The 22,270-nt window shown below is 47.4% G+C and overlaps 1 protein-coding gene across 1 annotated transcript; it reads right to left on the reverse strand.

Moving 5' to 3' along the window:
• Nucleotides 1-143: 143 nt before the first annotated feature.
• Nucleotides 144-19,369, reverse strand: pla2g3 (phospholipase A2 group III). The gene is made up of 7 exons (XM_078421843.1): nt 18,784-19,369; nt 11,877-12,009; nt 8,660-8,794; nt 7,302-7,594; nt 4,339-4,468; nt 1,848-1,976; nt 144-493 (listed from the first exon to the last, which is right to left on the reverse strand). The coding sequence occupies exons 1-7, from the start codon at nt 19,367-19,369 to the stop codon at nt 280-282; spliced, it is 1,620 nt and encodes a 539-aa protein (XP_078277969.1). The 3' UTR covers nt 144-279.
• Between the last annotated feature and the right edge of the window lie 2,901 nt (nt 19,370-22,270).

Below are 22,270 nucleotides of genomic sequence, written 5' to 3' on the forward strand. Positions count from 1 at the left end.
GACTAAAGAAATCCCTCCTCATTTCCTTTCCGAAGGCATGTCCTTTTATTCTCTATAGGTTTAGAGGGTTATGGGCCAAGCGCGGGCAGCTGGGATGGAACAAGTTGGTTAGTGTGTGCAAGTTGGGCAGAAGGGCCTGTTTCCACACTGTATGACTCTATGCTGGTTGATACCAAAGATAGACATGAAATGCTGGAGTAACTTCCGCAAGGGAGACTCATGGAGCCATGTAACATTCACAAAGCACAACCCGTGCTAGTGTGGCCCACAAAGTGGCCTTTAAGGCTTTACAGTTAAAGCACGAATCATCTGCAAACACTTGTCATACAGTTTAACAGAGTCTGTGCTGTTAAATGTGGCGTTCTGGTTGCTTTCCTGCTCATCTGGTAACGGGTACAGTGATTCCTCTGCAGTCCTCCGAACTTTCAGAAACCTCTGGAGGTATCTCGGTTTGAAAAGAATAGCCATGGGGGAACTGGATCGATTTTTACACCTGAAAGGCAAATCAGGTGGAGTATGGTGAGTGACTGCTGATGCCTTGGCAGTTTTGAAGACATTTACTCAGCCAGAATGAGATCACACTCACTTTAGTGTAGAGAAAACTAAGCAACTCCTTCCGGCCCTTCGGCCCACCAAATCCATGCCGACATGGAGTTTGGTTTAGTTTAGAGATGCAGCATGGAAACAGGCCCTTCGGCCCACTCAGTCCGCACCGAACCCCGCACATTAACACCACTCCACACACACTAGGGAAAATGTTATATTTGTACCAAGCCAATTAACCTACAAACCTGCAAGTCGTTGGAGTGTGGGAGGAAACCAAAGATCTTGGAGAAAACGTATACAGGTCACGGGGAGAAAGTACGAACTCCCTACAGACAAGCACCAGTGGTCAGGATCAAACCCGGGCCTCTGGCGCTGTAAGAAAGTAACTCTACCGCTGCACAACTGTGCAGCTTGTGTCCATGCCCAAACATGACACCAAGCGAAATAAATCTTATCTGCCGATAATCCATAGCCTTCCATTCCCTGCATACCCATGTGCCGATTCACAAGCCCGTGGCGGTCCCTGGGGATTAGGCCACTCCTTGGGTCATCCCCCTCGGCACTAGGTGGACAGGGATGAGGGGCTGCCCAAGGCTACGGGGTTTCTCCCAAGGGGTTTTATCGTTCATCCCTTCGGTGGAACTCCCCATAACCTCTGACAGCCATACTAATTGGTAAAACCCTCCACAGACGCTTCCCGATCCGCCGGGCATTTTCCCCATTCTCTTTTGCTTCAGTACGAGCCAAATGTAGGCAAACGTGACTAGCCCAGTATGCCAACTTGGCCAGCATGGAAAGGTGTGCCGAAAGGCCTGTTTCTGTGCTCTACAATGACTAATCGGCAGTTTGTTTAGAGATACAGCATGGAAGCAGACCCTTTGGCCCACGCCGACCATCAATCAGCCATTCACATTAGTTCTACGTTATGTCACTTTCACATCCACTCCCTACACACCAGGGGCAATTTACAGAGGGCCAATTAACCTACAAAGCTACACACCTGTGGGATGTGGGAGGAAACCGGAGCACCTGGAGAAAACCCACACGGTCACTGGGAGATCGTGCAAACTCCACCCAGAGTCAAGATCTTGCCTTTCAGGTACATTGTTGATCAGGCACTGTTTGGCTTCAAAGGATAATAAAGGCCATGGAAGCTTCGCTCCTGTGCCTTCCACAAAATGTCACACATGTGCCTTTTAGAACTTCCCATCGTTTTAATGACCCCACGTTTGAACATTTACCTTCCAGACCCTTTCCCTCCAAACCGAGGCATAGCGGCCACAGTCAAACACTGAACATACCCAACAAGTTCTTCTTGGTTGCAGTTCTTCGACGACAACTTCAGCTGGAAACAATTGAGCGACACAAATTTGGAGAACAGTTCCTCCACCCTGTTCACGTTAACTCCCCACTTCATCCGTTTTGCCAACCTAAAGTTGAGAGAATCAGAGAAGACGTGACAAAATTGACATAGGTACTCCGTCAAGTCCCAATTATATTTAATGTATTAATGAAGAGAGGACATCAGTTCAGTTTAGTATATTGTCACGTGCACCGAGATACAGTGAAAAGCTTTTTGTGGCGTGCTACAACACATGATTACAATCAATCCATTTACAGTGTATAGATACATAAGGGAACAACGTTTAGTGCAAAGCAAAGTCTGGCAAGGATAGTCCGAGGGACATCAAAGAGGCAGATAGTAGTTCAGCACTGCTCTCTGGTTGTGGTAAGATGGTTGTTGCCTGATAACAGCTGGGAAGAAACTGTCCCTGAATCTGGAGGTGTGCGATTTCACACTTCTATACCTTTTGCCTGGTGGGAGAGTGGAGAAGAGGGAGTGGCCAGGGTGCGACTCATCCTTGATTATGCTGCTGGCCATGCCGAGGCAGCGTGGGGTATAAATGGAGTCAATAGAAGGGAGGTTGGTTTGTGTGATGGTCTGGGCTGCGTCCACAACTCGCTGCAATTTCTTACGGTCCTGGATGGAGCTGTGCCCAAACCACGCTGTGATGCATCGGATAAAATGCTTTCTATGGTGTATCTGTAGAAGTGGGTGAGGGTTGCCACGGACGTGCCAAACCTCCTAAGCCTTCTAAGGAAGTAGAGGCGTTGTTGTGCCTGCTTGGTCATTGCTGCAATATGGGTCATCCAGGAGTTGTTGGTGATATTAACTCAGAGGAATTTGAAGTTTTCAACCATCTCTACTTCAGCACAATCAATGCCAACTGGGATACGTGTTCCACTTCGCTTCCTGAAGTCAATCACTCTCTCTTTTGTCTTGTTGACGTTGAAAGGTTGTTGTCTCGGCACCAGGACATGAGGTTCTCAATCTCCTTCCTGTAATCCGTCTCATCGTTATTTGATGGACTTGTCTTGACATATCTTACTAATACTTACAAACTCTGCATTAACGATTAATTATTATATTCTTTCTTCTCACAGGGTTAAAGTGAGGTGCAATCTACCAATTTTCCCAGCTGTAGGGAAGATACATTATATTTCAAGGCCAGACACAGCTTTATGCATGGTTGATTGCAGCCATCTTTGGATCGAGATCTCTCATACAGATCCTTCAAAAGCTTAATCAAAATTCCCATTTGTTTTGTACATAGTGGTTCTCAAAACACAGGAAGAGGTAATGGTGGGATTTGGTCTATGGGAAGTAAATATTCTAGACTTTTCAACATTTAGAAAAGAACATGGCAGGAAGAAAATGGAGGCTGGCATTTCACCATCAATAATGGAAGACATCAGTGCAATAGTGAGAAAAGATCTTGGCTTGTCAGAATGGTGGCGCAGCGGTAGAGTTGCTGCCTTACAGCAAATGCAGTGGCAGAGACTCAGGTTCGATCCTGACTATGGGCGCCGTCTGTACGGAGTTTGTACGTTCTCCCCGTGACCTGCGTGGGTTTTCTCCGAGATCTTCGGTTTCCTCCCACACTCCAAAGACGTACAGGTACGTAGGTTAATTGACTGGGTAAATGTAAAAATTGTCCCTAGTGTGTGTAGGATAGTGTTAATGTGCGGGGATCGCTGGGCGGCGCGGACTCAGTGGGCCGAAGGGCCTGTTTCCGCGCTGTATCTCTAAAAATCTAAAAATAAATAATGGGAGACATCAGTGTAATAGTGAGAAAAGATCTTGGCTTGTCAGAACATGGTGTAGAATTGAATCATGGTAAAAATTACCAAAGGGCAGAAAACATTATTGGGAGTCAGTTAGAGGTCAAAGCGTAGTTGTCGCATTAAACGTGTGACAAATCAAGAAATTAGTGTTGCATGTAACAGATGTAACAGAGAAAATTAGTAAAGTATCATTGAGTCATTGAAATCAAGGAAGATTTTTAATCTGCTCATAGACGTGACACCCTAAAGTTAAGAGAATCAGAGAAAACATGACAACATTTACATAGATATTCCGTCAAGTTCCAATCATGTTTAATGTATTAATGAAGGGAGGGCCAATCTTAACAACGGAGCACCAAGAAGAAACCAGGGAGAACATGCAAACTCCACACAGACAGCATGCAGTATACTCTGAACCGTGGCAAAACGGGATCAGGCCCAGCCCCAACAACCAAAATAACCAGTGGAGGATAGACATAAAATGCTGGAGTAACTCAGCAGATCAGGCAGCATCTCTGGAGAGAAAGAATAGGTGACATTTCGGGTCGGAACCCTTCTTCTTGCGGCCTGACTCGCTGAGTTACTCCAGCGTTTTGTGTCGATCTTCGGTGTAGACCAGCATCTGCAGTTCCTTCCTACACATGAGCAGTGGAGGAGTAGATTTACCTTCTGGTGCAGGCGCAGTGATAGAGGGTCTTGGGCTCCTGGTTGTAATGCGAGAACTTGAATTCCCAGGGCAAGATCTTGTGCTCACACCGATCCAGAGATCTGTAACATTTGCAGGTTCTGGAACTATCTGTAGAATGAGCCATAAATAGCATTGACAATAGACAATAGGTGCAGGAGTAGGTCATTCGGCCCTTCGAGCCAGCACCACCATTCAATAGACAATAATAGACAATGAAAGCATCCAACGAACTGGCCTCCACTGCCTTCTGAGGCAGAGAATTCCACACCTTCACCACTCTCTGACTGAAAAAGTTCTTCCTCATCTCCGTTCTAAATGGCCTACCCCTTATTCTTAAACTGTGGCCCCTTGTTCTGGACTCCCCCAACATTGGGAACATGTTTCCTGCCTCTAATGTGTCCAATCCCCTAATTATCTTATATGTTTCAATAAGATCCCCCCTCATCCTTCTAAATTCCAGTGTATACAAGCCCAATCGCTCCAGCCTTTCAACATACGACAGTCCCGCCATTCCGGGAATTAACCTAGTGAACCTACGCTGCACGCCCTCCATAGCAAGAATATCCTTCCTCAAATTTGGAGACCAAAACAGTACCCCGTTCCTGCCTTCTCCCCATACCCCCTGACTCCGCTATCCTTAAGAGCTATATCTAGCTCTATCTTGAATGCATTCAGAGAATTCATTCTCTCTTGAATGCATTCAGAAGGCCTCCACTGCCTTCTGAAGCAGAGAATTCCACAGATTTACAACTCTCTGACTAAAAATGTTTTTCCTCATCTCCGTTCTAAACGGCATACCCCTTATTCTTAAACTGTGGACCCTGGTTCTGGACTCCCCAAACATTGGGAACATGTTTCCTGCCTCTAATGTGTCCAACCCCTTAATAATCTTATATGTTTCGATAAGATCCCCTCTCATCCTTCTAAATTCCAGTGTCTACAAGCCTAGTCGCTCCAGTCTTTCAACATACGACAGTCCCGCCATTCCGGGCATTGGAGTCTGCCCTGGAGACTGCATGGAGATTCGGCTTTCTCCTTCAATTTACTCACTTTTGGGAAAATCCTTGCATGATCTGTTTTTCAAGGGGCAAGAGTGGAAAGGTTTAACAGGAATCTGACATGCATTTTTTTTCAACAGAGGGTGGAAACATGATGCTAAGTTAAACCGATCTAATCTACATGTGTCTGTTCCATATCCCTCTTTTCCCTGCACTTCCGTGTGCCTATCTAAAAGCCTCTTAAATGCCACTATTATATCTATCTCTACCACCACCCCTGGCAATGCGTTCCAGGCCCCCACCACCTTCTGTGTTTAAAAACTTGCTCCATGCATCTCCATTAAACTTTCCTCCTCTCATCTTATAGCTGTGCCCCCCAGTGTTGGACATTTCCAGCCTGGGAGAAAGGTTCTCACCATCTACCCTATCGATGCCTCTCATCTATATACTAAAACTCTCGTTTGTTATCTTGTTTGTGACTGAACTTCAGCCAAAATGGTACACGATAGCGCGACAATTTTAGGCCCACCTTATTCACCATTGTCACTTTAGTGATAATGCAAGTCGTTTTATTGAAATCGGTCTTATATTTTTAAAGTTATTCACATTTTAAAGTTTAAAAGGAGGGGAGGGGAGGAGGGGGGAATGGGGGAGAAGGAAGAGGGGAGTTGAGGAGAGAGGGGAGGAGGGGAGGAGGACAGGGTGCTGCACCAATGCAGGAGAGGTTTGGGCCCAAAGGGTCCACTTGGTCTAGTAATTTTATATATTTCTATCCCTGGATTCCAGAGAAATCAATCCAAGCCTGTCTAACCTCTCATTGGGGTTAATACTCCCTAATCCAGGCATCATTCTTTCTCTCCCGAGATGCTGCCTGACCTGCTGAGTTACTCCAGCATTTTGTGAATAAATATCATTCTTGTAAACATCCTCTGCACCCTTTCAACAGCCTCCATATCTTTCTTGTAATGGGACAACCAGAACTGGAAAATAACTGCAGGTGCTGGTACAAATCGAAGGCATCACAAAATGCTGGAGTGACTCAGCAGGTCAGGCAGCATCTCAGGAGAGAAGGAATGGGTGACGTTTTGAGTCGAGACCCTTCTTCAGACTGATGTCAGGGGAGTGGGCGGCACAAAGAAAGGATGTAGTGGGAGACAGGAAGACAGTGGGAGAAATGGAAAGGGGGAGGGGAAAGAGAGGGACAGAGGAACTATCTGAAGTTAGAGAAATCAATGTTCATACCGCCGGGCTGTAAGCTGCCCAAGCGAAATATAAGGTGCTGTTCCTCCAATTTGCGGTGGCACTGGAGGAGGTCCATGACAGAAAAGTCAGATTGGGAGTGGGAGGGGGAGTTGAAGTGCTGAGCCACCGGGAGATCAGTGGAACCTCAGAAGGCAGTGGAGGCCAATTCTCTGAATGCATTCAAGAGAGAGCTGGATAGAGCTCTTAAGGATAGCGGAGTCAGGGGGTATGGGGAGAAGGCAGGAACGGGGTACTGAATGAGAATGATCAGCCATGATCACATTGAATGGCGGTGCTGGCTCGAAGGGCCGAATGGCCTCCTCCTGCACCTATTGTCTGCTGTCTATTGTCTATCAGGTTGGTTAAGGCGGACTGAGCGAAGGTGTTGAGTGAAATGATCACCGAGCCTGTGTTTGGTCTCGCCGATGTAGAGAAGTTGACATCTGGAACAGCAGGTACCATAGATGAGGTTGGAGGAGGTGCAGGTGAACCTCTTCCAGGTGAGGCAGAGGTTCACCTGCACCTCCTCCAACCTCATCTATTGTATCCACTGTTCCAGACCTACTAATTAAAGCGGATTCATTTCTCTGTAAAAGTTTTGGTGGAAACTCCCTGCCCCTCTAGGCCAACAAGAAATGAATTTTCCATCGAAATCTGCTCAATGGCCTGGTTAAAATTTACACTTCCAGGTTCCAGTGTACCTGCTCTCCACTTCAAAACGTCGTGAGAAGGAGCTTTGGCTTCTTGCTTCTGGTGACCGCCGCACTTCTTGCATTTCTTTTTGTTCATACTTTGGGCTCCCTGCGCCGTGTCGAGCCGTGAAGACGGGTAAACAAATCCGCTGCCATTTTGGTTCACTCGAGTGGTTGTCATTGGGCTGCCTGTGGGTGTAGGCCACAATCCCACTCCGGCGCCACCCGCAGGGGGCTGGGTGTAGTGATATGCGGACTGAGGGTGGAAAATGGCCATGGGCACAACCTCAGTGACTTGACAACTGTTATGGACACAGAGATGGCATGGGAAGAGGAGAAACACACAGACAAACCCATTAAAATGCAGTTCAGTTCAGTTTAGTTTAGAGATACAGCAAGGATCCCAACAGGTCCGTGCCGACCAGCGATCCCTACACATCAACTCTATCCTGCACACACTAGGGACAATTTACAATTTTTACCAAGCCAATTAACCTCCAAACCTGCACGTCTTTGGAGTGTAGGAGGACACCCGAGATCCCAGAGAAAACCCAAGCAGGTCACGGGGAGAACAGACAAACTCCGTACAGACACCAGGCATAGTTAGGAACAAAAGCCAGGACTCTGGTGATGTAAGGCAGCAATTCTACCGCTGTGCCACCTTGCCGCCCAGTTGAGGAGACGTTTGTGCCTTCAAGTGCTTCCAATTGGTTCTCCTGTATCCCAGCCTCCACACAAAGCAACCTCATATTCAACACTTAGTATGTAGAAACAAAGAACTGCAGATGCTGGTTAATACAAAGGACATACAGTGCTGGAGTAACTTGGGCGGCACATAATTATTTTACATGCATCTGTATCTCTAAATCTAAATCTAAATCTAAAATCATCTGCAGACATTAACAAGTTTTAGATTTCTAAACGGAAAGGGTGGCCCAGTGGTAGAGTTGTTGCCTTTCAGTCTGTACAGAGTTTATACAGATTTTGTACGTTCTCCCAGTAACTGCATACATTCCACATTCCAAAGACATGCCGGTTTTGTAGACTAATTGGCTTCTGCAAATTGCCCCAAGTGTGTAGGATAGAACTAGTCAGCGCAGACTCAGTGTACTAAAGGTGCCTGTATCCACACTGTATCTCTAAACTAAACTCAGGTCATGCAGCATCTTTTTAGTTTAGTTTCGTTTAGATACAGTGTGGAAACAGGCCCTTCAGCCCACTGGGTCAGCGCCGACCAGCGATACCCGTTTATCAACACTATCCTGCACCCGCGAGGGTACAATAGTACCCATGAACACATCTCAGAAATATTATCCGCAGGTGGTTTGAGGTACACGAGAGGAAAGAAAAGATGCTGGGACACTCACCCGCTCAACCACGACTTCTTTACACAATGTTTAACTGGTTTCAAAATGAAACAGGGAACCTGGAGTAGGTTGAAGAAAGTTATTCCAACCACCGTGGAGAGTGTATTATTCACACCAAGCAGACATTTCTTGAACCTGATCAGCAAAAAAATAAAAAATAAAATAAAAAAGGATTCGGATTTTTCTTCTTCACCAAATGTTCTCCCAACTAGAAAATCTCTTAATAGGGAGAGCCTACATTACCTTCACTTCGTCTTCTTTTCCTTCCCTCATCTAACCAAGCAAGCTCAAACGTTCAACGTTGTCTATTGTCTTGGGTATCTTTTTATAAAATAGGACAAGACTCTTTTGTACCTTGGTTCTGCTCTGTTCTTCAATAATATTACAGTTGATCTTTTACCTCAGCCAAAGCACTGCCTCCCATAACTCAATTCCAGTCATATCTATAAATTATAGGGTGGCAAGATGGCACCTTACAGCACCGGAGACCAGGTTTTGATCCCAAATCTGCGTGCTGTCTGTGCGGAGTTTGTACGTTCTCCCTGCGACCCCGTGAGTTTTCTCCGAGTGCTCCGATTTCCTCCCACACACCAAAGACGTACTCGTTTGTAGGTTAAATGGCCTCGGTAGCGTAGGGTAGTGTTAGCGTACGGGGTGATCGCTGGTTGGCGCGGACTCCGTGGGCCGAAGTGTCTGTTTCCGCGCTGTATCACTAAAGTCTAAAGCAAAGTCTAAAGGCAGAAAGCATAGAGTGGAACTAAATGAATCTTTTGAAAGTTGGCTAGATGTGACTCGTGGGCTGCTGCAATGACTAGTGCTTGTCACACAGCCAAAGAGCCTGTTTCCATGGTGTATCTTTCAGTCATTCAATCGATCTACATTTGCAACTTAAATAATGCTTAACTAACTTGCTGTTCCATCCTTTTGACACTTTTGGCATCCTCCCAAAGGTCCACTGAGCCAGCCTTCCTAGTTTCCAACCAAGCACCATCCCTCGATTCCTTACAACAACTCCACTGAGTAAACCCCTGGGTGCCGATATCTCCATTGAGGAGTTGGCGGCCTTTCCTGGAGACCGGCTCAGCGCTTCATGCCACGGGCGTGGCACGGACCTTAACGTCGGGGAGCTGCCATCCTTTGCCGAGGGTCGACGGTGGAGAGCTCCAACCGCGGGGCCTGTGGATTCTAACATCGTGAAGCCCGCGGTCTCTGGTAAGAAGAGGCCCACTCGGGAGCTCCATGCCGCGGAGAATGTTTCATCCGCCCCGACGCCGGAGTTTCGATCACCCCGACGCGAGAGCCTCGGACAGTCGGCAGCGGCGACTGTGGACGGTTCAACAGCCCCGGCCGCGGGTGAACAAAGAGGAAGTTGATTGAACTTTATTACCTTCCATCACAGTGAGGAATGTGGAATCCGCTGTGGTGGATGTTTATGTTCAATTTTATTTGATGTGGCTGTGTGTCTTGTTGCTTTTTACTTCGTATGGCTGTATGGCAACTCAAATTTCACTGTACCTTCATTGGTACACGTGACCATAAATTGATCTTGAATCTTGAACACTCCTCCCGTCCCATTCACCAATTGTGGACGTAGCCCAGACCATCACGCAACCGGCCATCCTTCCACTGACTCCATCTACACAAGTGAAAGGCTTGGATAGAGTGGATGTGGAGAGGATGTTCCCACTCGTGGGAGAGTGCGGGACTAGAGGTCATGGCCTCAGAAGTAAAAGGACGGTCCTTTAGGTGATGGTGAATCAGTGGAATTCCTTGCCACAGAAGCTGTGGAGACCAAGTCAATGGATATTTTTGAAGGCAGAGATAGATAGACTCTTGATTAGTACTTAGACGAAGGGATTAAAAGTACCATTAGCAAATTTGCAGATGATACTAAGCTGGGGGGGTAGTGTGAATTGTGAGGAAGATGCAATAAGGCTGCAGGGTGACTTGGACAGGTTGTGTGAGTGGGCGGATACATGGCAGATGCAGTTTAATGTAGATAAGTGTGAGGTTATTCACTTTGGAAGTAAGAATAGAAAGGCAGATTATTATCTGAATGGTGTCAAGTTAGGAAGAGGGGATGTTCAACGAGATCTGGGTGTCCTAGTGCATCAGTCAATGAAAGGAAGCATGCAGGTACAGCAGGCAGTGAAGAAAGCCAATGGAATGTTGGCCTTCATAACAAGAGGAGTTGAGTATAGGAGCAAAGAGGTCCTTCTACAGTTGTACCGGGCCCTGGTGAGGCCGCACCTGGAGTACTGTGTGCAGTTTTGGTCTCCTAATTTGAGGAAGGATATTCTTGCTATGGAGGGCGTGCAGCGTAGGTTCACTAGGTTAATTCCCGGAATGGCGGGACTGTCGTATGTTGAAAGGCTGGAGCGATTGGGCTTGTATACACTGGAATTTAGAAGGATGAGGGGGGATCTTATTGAAACATATAAGATAATTAGGGGATTGGACACATTAGAGGCAGGAAACATGTTCCCAATGTTGGGGGAGTCCAGAACAAGGGGCCACAGTTTAAGAATAAGGGGTAGGCCATTTAGAACGGAGATGAGGAAGAACTTTTTCAGTCAGAGAATGGTGAAGGTGTGGAATTCTCTGCCTCAGAAGGTAGTGGAGGCCAGTTCGTTGGATGCTTTCAAGAGAGAGCTGGATAGAGCTCTTAAGGATAGCGGAGTGAGGGGGTATGGGGAGAAGGCAGGAACGGGGTACTGATTGAGAGTGATCAGCCATGATCGCATTGAATGGCGGTGCTGGCTCGAAGGGCTGAATGGCCTACTCCTGCACCTATTGTCTATTGTCTATAGTACAAGTGTTCGGGATTATGGGGAGAAGGCAGGAGAATAGGAGTTAGGAGGGAGAGATAGATCAGCCGTGATTGAATGGCGGAGTACAGTTAATGGGCTAAATGGCCTAATTCTGCTCTTATCACTTATCACCTTGACCTACACCACACTGCAGGACGAGTCTCACCCTCTTCACCTCTTCTCTTACCCTCACTCCCTCTTCCATCAGGTACCCTGCATCTGTACACTGTATAGACTTTTCGCTGACTGGATTGCACACAACAAAAAAGCTTTCCACTGTACCTTGGAACACGTGACAAAGAACTCAACTAAATTAAACCATTGTTTCCCGATTCCCACGACGTGAAGATTTTTGAATGAGCCCATCTTCTCTTGTGGTCGTCTAACACTCATAGCTTCAACCTTACCTGTAATCGCAATCACAATGGGAAACGGTGTGTAACCTGAAGTTTCGCGTGCCATAGTTGTATTCAAAGGCAGCAATTTTATGCGCACAATGGTCATGTTCTCTGCAGCAGAAGTCTGTCTTATCGAACATACCTAAAGAGAGGAACGCCGATTACCAATACGACTCAGGAAATGGACAATTCAGCACGAGTGTCTTTGAAAGGCGGCACGGTGGCGCAGCGGTAGAGTTGCTGCCTTGCAGCGCGTGAGACCCGGGATCGATCCAGACTACGGGTGCTGTACCGTGCGGAGTTTTTCCGTTCTCACCGTGACCGCGTGGGTTTTCTCCAAGCTCTTTGGTTTCCTCCCACTCTCCAAAGACATGAAGGTTTGTAGGTGATCGGTTGTAGGTAGAGGATCATCGGAACACAGCTACCAGCCTTGGAGGGCATCTACAACACACGATGCCTCAGAAAAGCCACCAGCATCCACAAAGACTCTTCACACCCCTGCAACAGTCTGTTCGAACTCCTTCCATCGGGCAGACGATACAAGGCCTTCTACGCCCGCACCTCCAGACACAGGAACAGCTTCATCCCCAGGGCCATAGCTGCTATGAACCGGTCCTGCTGAGCTGGATGGTCACATCGCACAGTGAACCGGCACAGATCTACTTGCACTTTATTCTGTTTTAAAACTGTTACAATTTGTTTTGTTGGATTGTTGTTGTTTAAATTAATTAAATTATTGCATCGTATGGGAGGCGCATTCCCAATCTCGTTGTACCCCTGTACAATGACAATACAGATATATTGTATTAATTGGCTTTGGTAAAATTGTAAATTGCCCCCAGTGTGTGTGGGGTGGTGTCAATGTGCGGGGATCGCTGGTCGGCGCGGACTCAGTGGCCTATTTTCCTGCTGTATCTCGAAACGAAACATATTATCCAATCTCTGAGTGCTTACAGGTTAGAGCATTTCCCCCCTGGTAACCTGATGCAACAGCTCTGCCCCAAGTGAGTAATGTGATGATTAAACCCAATTGTGCAGAAAATGCCACAGATTCTGAAATGCAAAGCTCCAGCCTCCCCCATCTGTCCTGGGGGCAAAGTCTCTGCAGGGTTACAGGATCCCAGGTGTGAAGGGAACCCCAGGTCTTCCACAGAGTAGACACGGAGTAGTCGTGGGTAAGCCAGGGCTTTGTGCTGTTACACATCTGGGGCTTTTTTGTTTGATTGAAAGCAACAATATGGAAACAGGCCCTGCGGCCCACCGAGTCCATGCAAAGCAATGATCACCTGTTCACACTAGTTGTATGTTATCCCATTTTCATATCCTTTCCCCACACACTAGGGGCAAATTACAAACTCAAAGTGCTGGCGTAACTCAGCGGGTTAGACGGCATTTCTGGAGAACATGGCCAGGTGATGTTTAAGGGTCGTGACCTGAAACGTCACCTATCCATGTTCTCCAGAGATGCTGCCAGGACCTGCTGAGTTACTCCAGCATTGTGTGTCTGTTTCTGTAAACCGGCACCTGCAGTTCCTTGTTCCGATGGGCAATTTTCCGAAGCCAATTAACCTACAAATAGATGTGGGAGAAAAACGTAGCACCCGGAGGAAATCCACACGTTCACAGGGAGAAAATGCAAATACCACACAGATAGACACTGTCTGCATCAAGCCTGGGTCTCTGGCACTGCGTGGCAGCAGCTCTACCAGCTGCGCCACCGTGCCGTCTTGGGTCATTCACATCCAAGTCATCTTTGTCTTAATTCAAAACCCACTCACACTGTGATCCAGAGCATTGGAGGGTCTGGTGGCTTGCCACAGTTGATGCCTGGCACGTAAAGCACATATTCTATGAATGTGCCCATTAACACTGCTCCGTGTTTCTGAGGACCTCGTGGATTTAATCCTTGACCTTTTCCCTGTCACCCAAAAATTGCAAAAGGGGAAAGATTTGCTCTTCTCTTCTCAACAGCCTCCTCTTGAATATCACAAAAACTAAGGAGCTGATTGTAGACTTTAGAAGGGCTCAACATCCGAGGACGTACACGCCACTGGTGATAAATGGGATTACTGCGGATAGAGTGAGCAGCTTTAAATACCTGGGAGTCCACATCACAGAGGATCTGACATGGACAACACACATTGCCGCACTGGTGAGTAAGGCAAGGCAGCGCCTTTACCACCTCAGACAGTTGAGGAAATTCAGAGTCTCTCTGAGGATCCTTCAGTGCTTCTACTCTGGGGCTGTAGAAAGCATCTTGTCCGGGAATATCACAATCTGGTTTGGGAACAGCTCTGCCCAGGACAGGAAGGCTCTGTGGAGAGTAGTGCGTTTGGCTGAACGCACTATGGGAACTACACTCCTGCAGGACCTATACATCAAGAGGTGCAGATCCAGAGCCAGCAACATTATGGGGGACCCCTACCACCTCAGCAACGGACCGTTCCAGCTGTTACGGTCAGGCAAACGCCTCCGCTGTCACGCTGTGAAAACAGAGAGGATGAGACGGTGTTTCTTCCCACAGGCCATCAGGATTGATAACTCTCATTTCACCAGGGACTAATTTAATTTACTGTATTAATTTATTTTTTGTGTTAAAAAAAATTCTATTCTGTTTTGTAGTTTTAGCACAATCCACAGACGTTGCCACTTTCATTTCACTGCACATCTTGTATATGTACGTGACAAATAAAGTTGACTTGACTTGACTTATTTGTTGTAAATAGCAAGGAAGCCAAAAGCAAATAACTTCAGACGTGGGTTGTAAAAATGCACAGAGAAAAGCAACGAGGGGAATTCGAGTGGGCTGATGTCAAGATAAACACTCTTGTTGGCCAATGCAAGATTATCGCAAGATATGTCATTGTGTAGGAAGGAACTACAGATGCTGGTTTAAACCATAGATGCAAAATGCTGGAGTAACTCAGCGGGACAGGCAGCCTCTCTGGAGAGAAGGAATGGGTAATGATTCGGGTCGTGACCCTTCTTCAGACTCAGACCGAGTCTGAAGAAGGTTCTCGACCCAAAACATAACCCATTCCTTCTCTCCAGAGATGCTGTCTGTCCCGCTGAGTTACTCCAGCATTTTGTATCATTATCTTTGTGCTGGATATGTTGTTCTGTCCCTGTCGAGTCAAGCTCCCCTCACGAGGCAGAGGCTACGTCCCATTTCTGGGAGAAATCCACAATGTAGAGAATTAGTCTCAGATTACAGGGTCAGCCACACAAAATTGAGATCATGGGCGGAGGGTGTGACACCAAGCAGTCCCATGCAACAAACTCCTGAGCAAATGTGGAGGAAGGAAATGCAAACGCTGGTTTAAACTGGATAGACAAAAAAGGTGGAGTAAATCAGTAAATCAGTAAATCCAGACAGCATCTCTGGAGAAAAGGAAAAGGTGACGTTTTGTTTCGAGACCCTTTGCTCAGACAGAGTCGGGGGGGAAAGGAAACAAGAGATATAGAAGGTGATAAGGAGAGATAAGGTATCTTTTATTTATAACGAATGATCTCTTGTTATCCACTTTGCTGCTGTAACACTGTAAATTTCCCCGGTGTGGGACGAATAAAGGAATATATTATATTATTATTATTATTCAGTGCCCTCCATAACATTTGGGAAAAAGACCCATCATTTATTTATTTGCATCTGTACGCCACAATTTGAGATTTGTAATAGAAAAAAATCACATGTGGTTAAAGTGCACATTGTCAGATTTTATTAAAGGGTATTTTTATTCATTTTTGGTTTCACCATGTCGACATTATAGCTGTGTTTATACATAGTCTCCCTATTTCAGGGCACCATAATGTTTGGGACACATGGCTTCACAGGTGTTTGTGATTGCTCAGGTGTGTTTAAATGCCTCATTAATGCAGGTATAAAAGAGCTCTCAGCACCCAGTCTTTCCTCCAGCATTTCCCTCACCTTTGGAAACTTTTATTGCTGTTTATCAACATGAGGACCAAAGTTGTGCCAATGAAAGTCAAAGAAGCCATTATGAGACTGAGAAGCAAGAATAAAACTGGTAGGGACATCAGCCGAACCTTAGGCTCACCAAAATCAACTGTTTGGAACATCATTAAGAAGAAAGAGAGCACTGGTGAGCTCACTAATCGCAAAGGGACTGGCAGGCCAAGGAAGACCTCCACAGCTGATAACAGAAGAATTCTCCCTATAATAAAGAAAAATCCCCAAACACCTGCCCCGACAGATCAGAAACACTCTTCAGGAGTCAGGTGTGGATTTGTCAATGACCACTGTCCGCAGAAAACTTCTTGAACATAAATACAGAGGCAACACTGCAAGATGCAAACCACTGGTTAGCCGCAAAAATAGGATGGCCAGGTTACAGTTTGCCAAGAAGTGCTTAAAAGAGCAACCACAGTTCTGGAAAAAGGTCTTGTGGACAAATGAGACAAAGATTAACTTATATCCGAGTGATGGCAAGAGCAAAGTATGGAGGAGAGAAGGAACTGCCCATGATCCAAACATACCGCCTCATCTGTGAAACACGGTGGTGGGGGTGTTATGGCCTGGGCATGTATGGCTGCTGAAGGTACTGGCTCACTTATCTTCATTGATGATACAACTGCTGATGGTAGTAGCATAATGAATTCTGAAGTGTATAGACAAATCCTATCTGCTCAAGTTCAAACAAATGCTTTAAAACTCATTGGCCGGCAGTTCATTCTGCAGCAAGACAATGATCCCAAACATACTGCTAAAGCAACAAAGGAGTTTTTCAAAGCTAAAAAATGGTCAATTCTTGAGTGGCCAAGTCAATCACCCAATCTGAACCCAATTGAGCATGCCTTTTATATGCTGAAGAAAAAACAAGGGACTAGCCCACAAAACAAGCATAAGGTAAAGATGGCTGCAATACAGGCCTGGCAGAGCATCACCAGAGAAGACACACAGCAACTGATGATGTCCATGAATCACAGACTTCAAACAGTCATTGCATGCAAAGGATATGCAACAAAATACTAAACATGACTACTTTCATTTACATGACATCGCTGTGTCCCAAACATTATGGCGCCAAGAAATGGGGGGACTATGCATAAACACTGCTGTAATTTCTACATGGTGAAACCAAAATGTATAAAAATGGCCTTTATTAAAATCTGACAATGTGCACTTTAACCACATGTGATTTTTTCTATTACAAATCTCAAATTGTGGAGTACAGAGGCATATAAATAAATGATGGGTCTTTGTCCCAAACATTGTGGAGGGCACTGTAGAACAAATGAATGAAAGATATGCAAAAAAGTAATGATGATAAAGGTAACAGGCCATTGTTAGCTGTGGGCTAGGTATTTCTCATTTCCCTTTCCCCTTACTCTTAGTCTGAAGAAGGGTCTCAACCAGAAAGGTCACCTATTCCTTTTCTCCAGAGGTGCTGTCTGACCCGATGAGTTACTCCTGCTTTTTGTGTCTATCAACAAATTGCTGAGCCGGTTCACAGACGCACCGACCATCTGTCACCATCTGTGGGCTGGAAGAGTCTGTGTTCCATGTATGCATGGTGTGTGTGAGGTTGCAGCCTCTGTTTGAATATCTGCAGGGGCTGCTCCTTGCCCTCTGGCTCCACTTTAGTCCCACTATCCTAATCGTCGGACACCCAGTGCGTAGGGGGAGTGGGAAGATCAGAGGATGTCCTGGTTGGTTTGGACCTGGCCAAGCTGACCATTGGTGGGTCATGACGCCAGGCAGAAGAGGGCTCTGCCCGAGCTGACCGCCCGCCCCTTTTCCAAGGTTACGTCCGTGCCCTGGTGCCCCTTGATAAAAAACACTCAGTGTCCATGGGCACCATGGGGGAAGTTCCAGGATCGCTGGGGACTGTGAGAATGATCAGCCATGATCACATTGAATGGTGGTGCTGGCTCGAAGGGCCGAATGGCCTACTCCTGCACCTATTGTCTATTGTCTGTGTCCTGGATCAGGATTGTAATGCAGTAACTTGATGTTTAGTAGCAAGAATACTTGTCATTTTTTGCATTATTGTGGAGGGTGTTTTGTTATTTTTGTTCAGTTGAGAGGTCATTAACACATTAACACTATCCTGCACACACAAGGGAACATTCACAATTTTTACCGAGCCAATTAGCCTGCAAACCTGTACATTCTGTGAAGTGTGGGAGGAAATCGGAGATACCTCGCAGGTCACAGGGGGAACATACAAACTGCACCCCTAGTCAGGATCGAACCCGGATGATCAGCGGGAACAGGCAACGTCATGGGATGATGGGCGACGTTTTGGGTCGAAACCCTTCTTCAGACTGAGAGTCAGGGGAGAGGGAGACTCAGAGATAAGGAAGGGCAATGTGTGAAAAGGAGACATCAAAAGAGGTGTAGTTCAAGGTGTAGTTCAGTCTGAAGAAGGGTCTCGACCCGAAACGTCACCCATTCCTTCTCTCCCGAGATGCTGCCCCACCTGCTGAGTTTACTCCAGCATTTTGTGAATAAATACCTTCGATTTGTACCAGCATCTGCAGTTATTTTCTTACACTGTAGTTCAAGGAAAATGCATTGTTAGCTGGGATAAAGTGACAACGAATGAAACAGATGAAATTTAATCAGGGGGACAGACAGACTGGTCGGAGAACTAGGAAGGGGAAAGGGAGAGGGGGAGGGAGGGAGAGGGGGAGAGAGAGAGCAAGCAATGTGTAGGAACGAACTTCAGGCGCTGGTTTAAACCGAAGATAGACGCAAAATGTAGGAGAAACTCAGCGGGACAGGCAGGGTCTGGACCCGAAACGTCACCCGTTCCTTCTCTCCAGAGATGTTGCCTGACCCGCTGAGTTACTCCAGTTTTTTGTGGGTCGATCGGAGAGGGAAAGCAAATGTTGCTTGAAGTTAAGAGAAGGGAGAAGTTACCCTACAACGTGGGGCTGGGGAATTTCTTACCGAGGTCGCTGAAGTTTTCTGCGGAGTCGCCAGCTCCGCACCAAATGGTCCCGGGGACGGTCCAGGTCAAGCTCCGGCGGTAGCGCCTGGCCCCTCTCTCTCTCTCTCTCTCCCTGTCCCACCTGCCCGGGTGGTCCCAGGGTGAGGCCGGGCCGGCGGTCAGTCTGCACCGGGCAGCGGCGAGTCGCTGCAGGATCCGCAGCCGTTCCCCCAGCCGGAGGGATCGTCCCTCCTCCCCGGGGGGTGGTCGGTGTCGGTGCCGCCGCCGCTCCAGGCAGAGGGCGAGGTGGGCTCGGGTGATGCGGAGCTCCGGCTGTACCGTGCACCTCTCCAGCTCCAGGCCGCTCCACAGCGTGTGGAAGAGGGCGAGGCCACCCGGGCCGCCGCCCCGCAGCCGGGCAAGGAAGGTGAGAGAGTCCCCGGACACCAGGTGGCACAGAGTGTCCCCCCCGGGGCTCACCCCCCCCTCACACACCGACAGCAGGCAGTGCCAGAGCAAACACGCCGCCACAAGAAACATGCCGCCAGGTGGGACTGAACTCAGGCGTTTGAATTGGGCGGCGAGCAGATGCCGGGTGTGTTTCATTGGGCGTGTATTTATTTGCACGATAGGTGTTGCCGCGTCCTGTCTCTGCCCCCACATTGTGATGTTTCCCCACTCCCACCTACCTGGCGCCTCACACACACACACACATATACACATACACACACGCATATACACATACACACACGCATATACACATACACACACGCATATACACATACACACACGCATATACACACACGCATATACACACACACGCATATACATACACACACACGCATATACACATACACACACGCATATACACATACACACACGCATATACACATACACACAGGTATGCACACGCACACACATACACACACGCATATACACACACACACACGCATATACACACACACATACACACACACGCATATACACACACACACGCATATACACACACACGCATATACACACACACACGCATATACACATACACACACGCATATACACATACACACACGCATATACACATACACACACGCATATACACATACATACACACGCATATACGCATATATATACACACACACGCATATACACACACACACACACACACGCGCATATACACATACACACACGCATATACACACACACGCATATACACACACACGCATATACACATACACACACGCATATACACATACACACACGCATATACACATACACACACGCATATACACACACACGCATATACATACACACACACGCATATACACATACACACACGCATATACACACGCATATACACACACACGCATATACATACACACACACGCATATACACATACACACAGGCATGCACACGCACACACATACATACTCACGCATACACACATACATATACACACTCAAACACACGCATATACACACAACGCATGCACACACACATATACACATGCATATACACATACACACTCATATACACGCACACATATACACACGCAAACGCACACACTCACACGCGCATTCGCACACACGCATATACACATACACACGCACGCGTATACACACACACGGTCCCCGTCCAGCGTCCAAACCCCTAAACAGCTAGGCCAGGTTTGGAGGGGTGTGGGCAAGCGCAGGCAGGTGGGACTCGAGTGGCTGGGACATGTTGGCCGGTGTGGACGAGTTGGGCTAAAGGGCCTGTTTCCACGCTGTATCACTCTATGACTGTAACTCTAACCCCACAGCGGCCGCTCCCCTCCCTCCCAGCGCTCCATCTCCCAACCCCGGAGCCCACAGGTGCCGCCGCAGGTACGCAGCCCCGATGTCCGATCCACAGCCCTGCCTGGCGCTTAAACAGAGCGCCCCAAATACCGGGCCCTGGACCTCCACAACGCCCGACCTCCCCCTTCCACCCCCATCGCCATGCACACAGCGCCCATCTCCAACCCCAGCTACACACAACGCCCGACCCCAGGACCCGGACTGCTCGACACCACAGTCTCCACCCCGAAACGCCACCCATTCCCTCTCTCCAGAGATGCTGCCTGTCCCGCTGAGTTACTCCCAGCAAAAAAAGCTGGGAGTAAAAACTGCGTCTCTCTCCATTCCCTTAAACGATCTGAATGTGGGAAAGGCAAAGAAAATCAACTGAAGTCGTAAAACGCAAACATCGCTGTGTGGGATTAAGTTCAACCGGAGTTACTGAAACAAAACGTTAATATTATTCGCTCATTGAAGATAAACCATTGCCCTACTTTACTGCCTGGAGCGTTTTAAACACATTTTCAGGCAGCATCTGTGAAGGGAACTGTGCTTTTTCAACGTGAAGGGTCCTGACCCAAAATGTGGTCTGAACATCTCCCTCCACAGATACATGCTGCCTAACTCGCTGAGTTCCTCCAGCACTTTGTGTTTTGCCTAAGATTCCAGCATCTGCAGCTTCTTGTGTCTCCATTAAACAATCAATTGCTTTTGATGTCTAAATGCTTGGGGAATAATATCATGTTGACCACCAGGGTGGATCTTGCACCAGAACAGCTTTATATTTAAAAATATAACCTGCACAAGGTGTTGTACGATGCTACAATGGCCACCAGGAGAGTTCACCTTTAGTTTAGTTCAGCGATACAGCGTGGAAACGGGCCCCATCGGCCCACTGAGTCCATGCCAACCAGCAATGACCCCTACTCTAGTTCTATCCCACACAATAGGGGCAATTTACGGAAGGCAATTAACCTACAAACCTGCACGTCTTTGGAATGTGGGAAGAAAATTGAGCACCCATAGAAAACCCACGTGGTCACTGGGAGAACGTGCAAACTCCACACAGTCAGGATTGAATCCAGGTCTCTGTACCAAAGTACAAACTCTGTACAGTCAGGATCAAATCCGGGTCTCTGGCGCTGTGAGGCAGCAGCCCTACCGCTGCACCACCGTGCCACCCTTAAAAGTACCAACCTCCTGTGAATATTCAGCCTTCGTGTCTCAGTACATGTATCTCTTGGAATCTGCCTTTCGTGTTCTTGTTCTATGCCTGTATGAAACTTTGCGAGTCTTCAAGGTACAACAGAAGTCTTTATTACAGCAACTCAATGCTGGCAGCAAGACAACTAAAATGGCTGCAACCCCACAACCACAATCTGACTGCACACTCCACACTGTGTACAGCCAAGATAACTATGTACAAAACATCTCCCTTTGTCCTGTGCATGGCCACCTGCTGCACGGGAGGAGCAACGAGTCCTCCCACCCCACACAGTCCATCAAACATCACACTCCCCCCTTTCCAGTTTGAACATCTCTATTCCTGAATGAGTCGCCTTGGGGGAGTACCACGTTTGCAACGTGTCGATCGACGAAGGACCACAGGCAGATCGGCGGGGAGTTCGTCTGGTGGAACTTCGTCAAGCCAGGGAAGGGGCAAATCAGGCACTCCAGTGTCCACACGATTCG

This window comes from Rhinoraja longicauda, chromosome 25 (assembly GCF_053455715.1).
Source record: "Rhinoraja longicauda isolate Sanriku21f chromosome 25, sRhiLon1.1, whole genome shotgun sequence".
Lineage (NCBI taxonomy): Eukaryota > Metazoa > Chordata > Chondrichthyes > Rajiformes > Arhynchobatidae > Rhinoraja > Rhinoraja longicauda.

Coding starts and splice junctions, on each gene's coding strand:
- pla2g3 (XM_078421843.1), bottom strand. CDS start 19,369: ATGAAACACACCCGGCATCTGCTCGCCGCCCAATTCAAACGCCTGAGT. Junction 12,010..18,783: donor AGAAAACTTCAGCGACCTCG/GTAAGAAATTCC, acceptor TCCTCTCTTTAG/GTATGTTCGATAAGACAGAC. Junction 494..1,847: donor AACCAAGAAGAACTTGTTGG/GTATGTTCAGTG, acceptor TTTGCCTTTCAG/GTGTAAAAATCGATCCAGTT.